This window comes from Vitis vinifera, chromosome 8 (assembly GCF_030704535.1).
Source record: "Vitis vinifera cultivar Pinot Noir 40024 chromosome 8, ASM3070453v1".
Lineage (NCBI taxonomy): Eukaryota > Viridiplantae > Streptophyta > Magnoliopsida > Vitales > Vitaceae > Vitis > Vitis vinifera.
The window spans coordinates 16,893,336-16,904,237 of record NC_081812.1 but is presented as its reverse complement, the minus strand read 5'-3'; the positions used below and the strand labels follow the sequence as shown (position 1 = coordinate 16,904,237).

The window sequence follows — 10,902 nt, the reverse complement described above, 5'->3', positions numbered from 1 at the left end:
ATATTTAAATTAAAAAAATATAAGAGGAAGAGAAATTTAAGAAATAGATACAATAAATAAATAAGGCGAAATAATATAGGGAATAACAGGAGATGCAGTTGGATATTTCCATAAAGAATAAAAACTCCAAAATTAGGAGAGAAATATAAGTCATATAACAACCTATAAAAAGGGAATATATCATTCCGTAATTAAATATTGAAAAATAACATATTGGGAAGATATTCGAAATTCAAAATTACCATCTTACCCCGATGGTTAAAGAAAAAGGAAACTAAATATGTAACTATATAAACGCAGAGAGGAAAACCAGAAATTCAATAGAACGGCGAAGGAACCTCTCTGCTCGCCTTTGATAACGGAGCCTCGTTTTGTAGAGAGAGAGATAGAGAGAGAGAGAGGGAGAAAGAGAAAGAGAAAGAAAACAAACAACACCAACCAATAGAAGCGACGGTTCTCTCTCTCCATTTCTCTATTTTCTCTCACTTTCGTCGGCTTTCTCTGGGTTGCTCATTCGGGAGGAGTTTTGGTATCCCGGCGATGTCAAGCGGTGGCGCCAACTCCTGCAACGGAAGTCCCAGACTCGCCGGGCCAACCACCACCAGGCGACGCGTGGCGGATATGATAGACGCCGAGAGATCTTCCAACTTTTCAGACGTGTCTGAGGAAGAGGATAACCCCAACGGTAACAATGGCGATCACCACCACCATTGCCACCACCCGTCAATCCGTTATTGGCTGCTTCGCAGGAGGATATTCTTCTTTGCGCCGGAAACGTGGCTGCTTAAGATTGAGAACGGGTGTTCGTGGGCGGCGACGGCGGTGCAGTGGCTGAGATCGGGGAGGCACATGGGGCGGAGGATTTTTGTAGGATTATTGTTGTTGGTTTTTTTCTCGGTGTTTGTGAAGTTTTCGCTTATGAGTAGCCATGTGGAGGCGAATGGGAAGAGAGAGAATGGGCTGTTGATTATACAGACGTTCAAGGAGGATTGGGCAATGGCGCAAAAAGTTGTGGCGGAGGATGAGGCTTCGGATGCTGTCAAACCCCTTCGAGTATTGGAAAAGATCCCGGTAAGTGAAGACACTCCCAGAAAATCGGAAATCAAAAGTTTCGTTGTCTGTTTACATTCTGTTTGGTTCTCGAGAAAACTGGGGATTTAAAAACGGTCTCAAAATTTTGATTTTATTTATTTATTGGGGATTTGATTTAGTTTATCTAATGTAAGATTATCCACTTAAACTACTCCTACTGGGTTATTGGAACTAGTTCTTCTTGCACAAAGGTTCGAGGATTAGTTCAATGTTCTTTTAAATAAATTTCCGAAAAATAAAATTTCCATAGAAAATTTCATTCCCTTTTCTTTCACGACCTTTCTTTTCTCTGCAACCAAGCAGAGCAGAAAGGTCTCATGAAAGGTCTTTTGGAAATATTAGAAAATTGAATGAAGTATTCTACTTGTGATTGGTCTCTTCCTTTTCTTCTTTGTTTCATTTATTTTTTAATTTTTTATATATATATATTCTGTAAGATGATGTTGAACGGTTGGTTTTCTTTGTATACAATTTTGACCCACAAGAAGTGTTGGGTAGCAAGCGAGTTCATTGAATTTAGGTTTGCCTCTGACCGACTTGTACTCACTATTGAGGTCGCTTTATAATGATTTGTTGGCCGTTATTGCCCTTTTATGCCTTTCGGTTTTACATTTCTATAACATTTAAAGAATACTTCTCTTTTTGATGCCTTCTCTATATGGCCTGGGGACCTGGTGTTATCTAAAACTTTAATGATGATGATGCCTTTCTATTCCTATATTCATGCCTGTATAATTCTGTATTCATTATTGATGTTTGCTATCCCAACTAAGTTAAGATAGCCGTGGTAGGTATAATTGAGTGTTCCTTTTTTTCCTTTTTTCTTTTTGCATATTTTTCTATGAACTCACTATTTTCATTGATTGCAGATTCCTGAAATTTGGATGAAACCAAACAGTGATAACTATCACAAATGCATTACTAGACCAAGGAATAGGATACGTATGTTCCCCTGTTCCATTTCCAAACTTGTTAAGCAGCCTCCTCCACTGTTTAATCATCCTTGGCTAATTTTGTGAATTTAACTTCTTTTAGGGACTGGTTCAAAGACCAATGGTTACCTGCTAGTTCATGCCAATGGTGGATTGAATCAAATGAGAACAGGAGTAAGCATTCGGTGTCACCAACTTTTTAGAATGCTTTATTATATGGTCTCTTCCCTTTATTGTTTCATTCATAGTACTTTTTAAGCTAACCTCTTGTTACTTATTGAAATCCAGATATGTGATATGGTTGCTGTTGCCAAGATTATGAATGCCACTCTTGTTCTTCCTTCTCTTGATCATGAGTCCTTTTGGACAGACCTGAGGTATTGAATTTGAGTTTATTAATTCTTGTTTTAGATTAATTTGAATTCTGATCTTGCTTTTAACTATAATTACATCCTGGTATTTTTGCAGTGATTTTAAAGATATTTTTGACTGGAAGCATTTCATAGAGGTTTTAAACGATGATATTGAGATAGTTCCATCTTTGCCACAGAAATATGCAGCAATTAAGCCTCTTCAAAAGGCCCCGGTTTCCTGGTCAAAGGTATGAAGTCTTAAAATACAAAAGCACACCCCTTTCATTTCTCATTTTTTAGAGCTTTAGCTTAGATGTTTCATTTGCAGGCTAGTTACTACAGAGGGGAGATGCTCCCACTACTTAAGCGGCATAAGGTAATAAGATTTACCCACACTGACTCACGACTTGCGAATAATGGCCTTGCAGCCTCAATACAGAGGCTCAGGTGCCGTGCCAATTATGAGGCCCTCCGGTACAAAAAGGAGATTGAGGAGCTTGGCAAGATTTTGCTTGACCGACTTAAGAAAAACAATGAACCATATATTGCTCTTCATTTAAGGTATGAGAACTTAATATAACTAAATACGTCATCCACCTAATATGAGAACATAAGTGCATTATCCTTTACGGTGTGATCCATCTAATTAAACCAATATTGATCACAGATATGAGCAAGACATGCTTGCATTCACTGGATGCAGCCACAACCTTACCACAGAAGAGGCTGAGAAACTTAGAATTATGAGATACAGTGTCAAGCATTGGAAGGAGAAAGAGATAGATAGCAAAGAACGACGACTTCAAGGAGGATGCCCAATGTCCCCTAGAGAAGCAGCCTTGTTCCTTAAAGCCATGGGGTACCCTTCAACTACAACCATATATATAGTTGCTGGAGAAATCTATGGCAGAAACAGCATGGCTGCATTCCGTTCAGAGTACCCAAATGTCTTCACACACAACACTCTAGCAACGGAAGAAGAATTGGAGCCCTTTAAGCCATATCAGAATCGCCTTGCTGCTTTGGATTACATTTTGGCGCTAGAAAGTGATGTCTTTGTTTACACATATGACGGAAATATGGCAAAGGCAGTGCAGGGGCATAGGAGGTTTGAAGGTTTCCGAAAGACAATCAACCCTGACAGGTTTGTTTGTTTGTTTTTTACTTTTTCAGATATTGGTTCCTCAAATCTTTCTTGTTAATTGAGAGTGTGGCCTTGAAATAGATGGATGAATGATTGTTCCTGTTCTTGTATTTCAGGCAAAATTTTGTGAGGCTGATCGATCAGTTAGACGGAGGAGCTATATCATGGGAAATGTTTTCTCAGGAGGTGAAGAGTTTGCACACTAACCGGCTTGGAGCACCATATCTTAGACAGGCAGGAGAGTCACCAAGACTGGAGGAGAATTTTTTTGCCAATCCTTTTCCTGGCTGTGTTTGTAACAAGTCTCAGGAGCAAATCAGTAGCCTAAAACTTTACCAGGGGCGCAGGCGAATGGTTGTCTTGTAAAGATAGGGTAGGGTCTTTGCTTTTATGAGAATATCCGGCTCAGGCCTAGAACACACAATACCCATTGCTCCAGAGGGCGGCTTGTATGGGTTTTGAAAGGACAGACTTTTTTACACAGCCAGGAGATGATAGCAGCAAACAGGGTCCAAAGAAGCTTGAAGGTTTCTTTTGAGATTCAAAAACTACAAGTTTCAGTTTTGATGTACAGACGGAGAAGGACCACAAGAGTGACTGGGGAAGCAACAGCAATGTTAGATACAATTGAAGACAAAACAGGGCAGCAGGTACATTGGCACGGATACATCATCCCCTCAGAAAGTGGTCGTATTTCATTTATTCATTATTCTTTCCTGTTTGGTTCGTTAAAATCAATTGTCAAATTGGGATTCGGCTCTGAACTTGAATCTACTTTCTGATACAGATCATAATGGGAATTTTATGTTCCAAATGTTATTGGCAATTAGCAAATACTTTCCCTATCTTTATGATTGTATTTTTTATTTATTTATTTATTTTATAAAAAAGAACATAATGCAAGAAAGAAAAGACATTGGTTGTGGGGGTGTTAAAAGTAGTAGTGTACAAACTACAGTCTATTTTCTCATTACCAAAATTAAAATGCAGTGTGGGTCTGCTCATTCTGTTGCACACCTGCTACCACACAGAAGGTGCATAAACCTGTTCTTTCAGATTCTGTGCAGGACTTTGCACCAATCGTCCATTGTGATATGATTCCTGCAGCAATGGCAAACGGAAGCTGCCCCTCCAAAGTATCTTGATTTTCATACTCTCAGGAAGGTGGTCAGCTTAAAACCTATTAAAAAAAAAATAGCATCATCAGATCCGGTTCTATCACAAGTGAAGGGTGTTTATAAGCACATCCTATGTTCCAACCACCACACCATCAAAAGATGGGGAATAATACTGAACCCGAAGAGTTCCATCAGTCGAACAAAAATTTCAATCCCTCATGCCACAATGGAGATATTTCATCACGGGTGTTATGGTAATAATCTCTTCTGTTCTTGGTTTCTCATAACTTTCAGCATGATAGTGAGGCCAGTGGTTTCTCTTCTTCTCATGATGATCTTCATCTAAGAGAAACTCTAGGTCTTATTTGGTCACCTCAATGATGTCTGCCTGGTTCCGAGCTTTTTCAATCAATTTGCTTGGTTCATCATGCAATGTCCACAAAGGGAAGGACAAATTCAAATCGAAAAACAAAAGCACACCATCGGTTAGATAATCTTAACCTGTATGTAAGATCCCATATAAATTACAAAGTACTTTCCCATAAATTATTGGTAGAATAAATTGCATGAATGCATTATGATAAATTAGAATTGTTTCGCAATGTTAGTCATCATCTTCCCATTCTCAAACTTAATTCTCATATTCACATTTGAATCTCAAACTTAATTTATAAGATAACATTTGATTCAAACTTAATCGTTTGTCTGTACTCTCTTTATTCATAGTAAAAACCAACTCCTCCCCCAATTCATCCCGCCCAACCTTCCCCATGAAGGCTACTCTCCTTCCAATATGATGTGCGATATCATAACATTCAATGATGGCCCATGGAGAGTTCATAAGAGCTCTTATGAACTGTAGTAGAACTATAGCAAGTCCCATTACAGAACTTCTACCCTTAATAAATGTCTAGATGTATTATTACAACATCCTCCACTCTCAATAAATCAATAAATGTTTGAATCCACGTGGTGCTTCGAGACCTATATTGTGGGTACAAACTCATTTTGTGCAACATCGGAGTAGCATATCAATGTAGGTCATCGTATGGGTTCCATTGTAATTGTCCTCATAGTGCTTAATTGTTCTTGTTTAGTCACCTTCACTTCAATTTTTGAGTTTGTTTTCGTGAGGTCTTGTTTGAGAAGAAGAAGATGTGGTAGCGCCTTTCGGCCTCTACAAGTTAGATTTAGTGTCTCAAGATGTAATGGCCCGCACCCAACCATGTAGATATTGTCCGCTTTAGGCCCAAAGGGTCCCTCACAATTTTAAAACGCGTCTATTTGATTAAGAGGAGCTTTTACATATATAGCGCCAGGAAATTTTTCCCCTTCCGATGTGGGACATCACAAACACCCCTCCATGCAGACACAACGTCCTCGTTGTGTCCCATGGGATTGCGGGGCCAAACAGACAAACACCCCTTACAGGGCCAAACAAACCCCCACACCGGGGTCGGGGATCAATTCTGATACCATTTGTAATGACCCGCTCCCAACCGTGTAGATATTGTTCGCTTTGGACTTAAAGGGACTTTCACGGCTTTAAAACGCGTATACTTGGTTAAGAGGAGCCTCTATATATATAACGACATGAACATTCTCCCCTATCCGATGTGGGACATCACACAAGAGCTCCATCCTAGATATCGATGATAACTTTGAGTGGTTTTGGTTTTTGGTGTTTTTGAAGATAGAATATTGAAGAGAGGTAAGTGAATTTGATATGGTTGTGTTGGGCAAGAGGGTTGAGGAAGAAAGAGAAATGTTGCCATGGTTTGAATAATATGCTAGGGTTTATCCATGGATTTGGCAGACCATTTTTGTCCTAATAGGCTGTTTTGAGTCAGGTCATGGTAAGTTTGGATGCAGTAGCCACCGGTTTAAGGTGTTGGGTGTGTAGGATTTTATTTTATTTTTCTCAAAAAAAGAAATGCAAAGCTAGCTGTCAAACATGGTTTTCTCAAGTGAGAAAGACTAATAGTAGCCCCTTAGGCCATTAGCCTTTCGATTAAATGATCCATCACTTGAGCTTTTATAAGGGAGCAAGATTCTAGAATAACCTGAAGTCATTTACATATGTCTACTAGTAGAGAGGTGTAAAGAATTCTAGGAAAGTTTGGAGACATCCTACATTTCCCCACATGGATGGGAGAAAGTGAAGTCATCTCCATATCTATCAATGAAAAAGTGTAGAGAGAATTCTAGAGAAGCTTGAGGACATCCACATATTTTCACACATGGATAAGAGAAAGTGGAGTACTGTGGAATGTTTTAGAGAGTTCATGAGAACTCTTGGTACATAGCATTTGTGTAGGGATTTCTAAAGAATTCTAAAGATGTAAGGAACCTTTGAGGGTTCCAGAGAGTTCTCTTGGTGCCTATAAATAAGTGGTGTCCTCATTTGACCAAGGCACTAAGGACTTGAGAGCCTAGTAAAGCATTTTAGTGCAATAAAGCTTCAATTTGTTCTAACTTATGAGTGGTATAATATTGCTTAACCTCTTAAGTTAAGTATGTGGGGAAGGCTTACTTAGCAACTTAAGTGGCTTGAGTTGTCTAAGTGTTGCATAAGTTCTTAGTAAACACCTCAATCTATGATAAGTTGTATTAGAGCATGGTTGTGAGGTGAACAATATAATAAGTGAATGAAGCATATCAAGCTCCAAGGTTGAAAAGATGACTAGTAAACAAACTTGTGGATGAGAAACCAGCCTTACTACACAAGAGAGGATTTCAAAAGGGAGATTAAGAGGTAATTCTATCTCAAGGATGTGGCTTACCTAGTGAAGAAGACCATGAAATATCTCAAATACATAAGAGTGATTTGTGAGTATGTTAAAAAGTTCTCTACACTTATGTTTGAGCTTCCTAACATGATAGAGGAGGATGAACTACTTTTCAATTTCATGGATAACCTACAAAGTTGGACCAAGTAAAAGTTAAGGCACCATGGTGTCTAAGACCTTGTGATAACCATGACAATAATGGAGTCTTTGGTAGAACACAAGAAAGAAAGCTCTTTTAAGCCAAAGCCCTCAAAGGGTAACCACACCAAGGTAAAAGGACAAAGGGTCGAAGAGCTATATAGCTATCAAAGAAGGGTCAAGTAAGGCCTTTAGTGGTAAGGAAGACAAGGGTAAAGACAATAAAAGAAGTTCATGCCTAGAATGAATTGTTTCCTATGTGACGTTCCACATGGGTGTGAAATTTCCTTAAAAGGAAGACACTATGTGATGATCAGTGAGAAAAGAAAAGAAGGATGATGCTCAGGTCAATGCAGCTCTTAAACACCCTTAAGACTAAGTTAGTGCCAATAATGCCTTAGAATAAAGGGTTGATGTGCTTAGAAGCCTATGTGAAAGGAAAACTCATCAAAACTATAATGGACATGAGTGTCATACACAACTTTGTCTTTGTGGATGAGGTAAGAGATTAAAGTTCCATGCATCCAAGGAAAGTGGATGAATTAAGGCAATCAAATTTGTTGCCAAGCCATTATAAGGTGTAGCATTAACCTACATATTAACACATGAGAAGGCTAGATCAACTTCATAGTAGCACCCATGAATGACTTCAAGGTGGTGCTAGGAATGGATTTCCTAGAAAAAGTTAAAGTAGTGCCACTATCATTCTTATGCTCGATGGTTATCCTAGAGGAGGAGACGATATGCTTAGTCCTCATGATCACCGAAGTACACCCAAGGGCCCGTTACTATCAGCTATGTAAGTAAAGATGGGGTTGAAGAAGAAGAAGGTTACTTGTTTGGCCATACTTAGGGAGGATAAAGAGGATTCCACAAAGGAAACCATGCCTGAGGAAATCAAGGGAGTCCTTAATGAATTTAATGATGTAATGTTACTAAAGTTGTCTAAGAGACTCCCGCTAAGAATTAAGGAGGATCATAAGATTGAGCTAAATTCAAGAGTCAAGCCCCATGCTTTGGGGTTGTACATGATCGCATTGCTTGAGCTGGAAAACCTAAGGAGATAATTGAAAGAGTTGTCAAATGTAGGGTCCATCCAACCATCTAAGTCTCCTTATGGCGTAGTGGTCCTATTCTAGAAGAAACACAATAAATCCTTACAAATGTGCATAAACTATTAGACACTCAATAAGGTGAGGGTAAAAAACAAGTACCCTATTCTTGTTGTTGTTAACTTATTCGATCAACTTGGTGAAGCTAGGCACTTCACAAAGTTAGACTTAAAGTTAGGCAACTACCGGGTTAGGATCATGGAAGAGGATGAGCTTAAGGCAACGTGTACAACCCTATGTGGTTCTTATGAACACTTAGTGACTTACCAATGCATTAGTCATGTTATTGATGGGATAGAACCCTCAAAAGCATAATATGATGTAACAAATTCAGACTTTATTATTTATTTAATAAAATTCCAATTACACTTAAATTTATTCTTATTTTATACATTACATCTTATAATTTTTCTCACTTGTATATTTTACATTATATATGACTTAGGTACATTAGAAGTTACATAGAAAATCTAAGTCATGGGTTCCTTACAAGTAAATGACTTGCTCATAATCGGTTTATGGACTTAGGCAATTCATTAAAGGTTGTAATGCATAACCTTCTAATTTGAGAAATGGTTGGTCTTGGCTATCGAGATGAGCTTCATGTGGTAAGTGCACTAGTGTGTACGGTTACACATTAGATAAGACTTATAGTGAGTCATGATGTAAGACTATCGAGTTATCATAATTTCACCAAACTACTATGTTGTACTGTCTCTCAACTTTTAGAGAACATTGAGTTTGTGCTAAAGTTAGTAATGACTTTGACCTATGAGTATGAGCCTAAAGTGATTATATATTTCCTATGAATTAAGTTACTATTAATAGAAACATATAGCAACAAGTATTTTCAATAGAAGTACCATGATATATCATAGAATTAAGACAATGTGTTTTCGTAGGTGATCCTAAGGATGTGTTCTGGTAAACTATGGTCATAATAGTTTTTAAAGTGGAACTTGACATTAGCTTTGGTAAAGTAAGATATATCAATTGATCATATCATAGGAGGATTTGAAACTTAAAAATGATAGAAGTAATCTTGAGAAAGTAATAGCTTTCACTTTGTTAGATTACAAATATTAGTTTATGTGGAAACTATGTATAATGGATAGTAAGTCATGGACTCAAGTACTTAGTATCTCATTGTCATATATATAAGGTATCAGATCGCAATTAACTCTTTGTAGTGGAATGTTGAGTCAATTTTAGAGTTCAATTCTAAGGGACCCAATATTGTCCTATGGGTTCTAGTGGTCCTCGTTTGAGCTTATATACCTTGTTGATACGACTTATGAGGGTTAGATCAACTTTTGGTTCACTTATGTGTATAAGGACATTTTGATAATTATGCAAGATTGCACAAGAATTGATGAACAACATCTCTAGACTAGGCTAACTAATTAATTGGAATTTTGTTAGATTAATTAATAAATTAAAACATATTTTGGACTAGATTAAGTAACCTAAGTTCAAGAGGAATTCAAGTAACAAGCTTAGTGGAAATCATATAAATACCTAGATTAGGGTTTCAATCTTCCACCATCCTCCCTTACGTTCTACATAACGTCTTAGCCTCCACCTTATGAGCTTTCCGCCATCTTGGTGGCAAAGCTCAAGGACAAATTATTAGGCAGAAAATCTTTAGGTCTTCCAGGTTGTCTTCAACACTTTCAACATAAGGTTGGAAACATCTAAATCTAAAGGTCAATAATTTAACCCTAAAAAATATTGGAAGAGAATTTTTTTTCCAATCCCTTTCTTGACGGTGTTTGTAACAAGTCTCAAGAGCAACTTAGCCTAAAACTTTACCAGAGACGCAGACGAAAGATAGGGCGTCCTCAATTTTTTATTTTTTATTTTTTTGAGAATGTCCAGCTCACACCTAAAATACACAATCCCCATTGCTCCAGAGGGTGGCTTGTGTAGGTTTTGAAACGATAAAAGGTTTTCTTCACAGCCAGGAGATGATAGCAGTAAACAGGGTCCAAAGAAGTTTGAAGGTTTCTTTGGAGATTCAAAAACTACAAGTTTCAGTTTTGATATTGATTGGGGAAGCAACAGCAATGTTAGAGTCAGATACAATTCAAGGAAAACAGGGCAGCAGTTACATTGGCACAGAATCACAGATACATCATCTCTCAGAAAGTGGCTGCATTTCATTCATTCATTATTCTTTCCTATTTGATTCGTTAACATCAGTTGCCAAATTGGGATTCTGCTC

At 37.9% G+C, this 10,902-nt stretch overlaps 1 protein-coding gene across 1 annotated transcript; it reads left to right on the top strand.

Moving 5' to 3' along the window:
• Nucleotides 1-310: 310 nt before the first annotated feature.
• LOC100247795 (O-fucosyltransferase 19) lies at nucleotides 311-4,458 on the top strand. Its single transcript, XM_002277113.5, has 8 exons — nucleotides 311-1,071; nucleotides 1,962-2,034; nucleotides 2,128-2,198; nucleotides 2,313-2,401; nucleotides 2,493-2,625; nucleotides 2,706-2,938; nucleotides 3,045-3,521; nucleotides 3,638-4,458. Exons 1-8 carry the CDS (start codon nucleotides 541-543, stop codon nucleotides 3,885-3,887), a joined length of 1,857 nt encoding a protein of 618 aa, XP_002277149.2. The 5' UTR covers nucleotides 311-540; the 3' UTR covers nucleotides 3,888-4,458.
• Nucleotides 4,459-10,902: the final 6,444 nt, after the last annotated feature.

What these genes read in the sequence shown, in the direction of transcription:
- LOC100247795 (XM_002277113.5), top strand. Translation starts at nt 541, where the DNA reads ATGTCAAGCGGTGGCGCCAACTCCTGCAACGGAAGTCCCAGACTCGCC. An exon ending in TGAATCAAATGAGAACAGGA is followed by an intron (nt 2,199 to 2,312) that starts GTAAGCATTCGG and finishes ATTGAAATCCAG; the next exon opens with ATATGTGATATGGTTGCTGT. An exon ending in TCCTTTTGGACAGACCTGAG is followed by an intron (nt 2,402 to 2,492) that starts GTATTGAATTTG and finishes GTATTTTTGCAG; the next exon opens with TGATTTTAAAGATATTTTTG.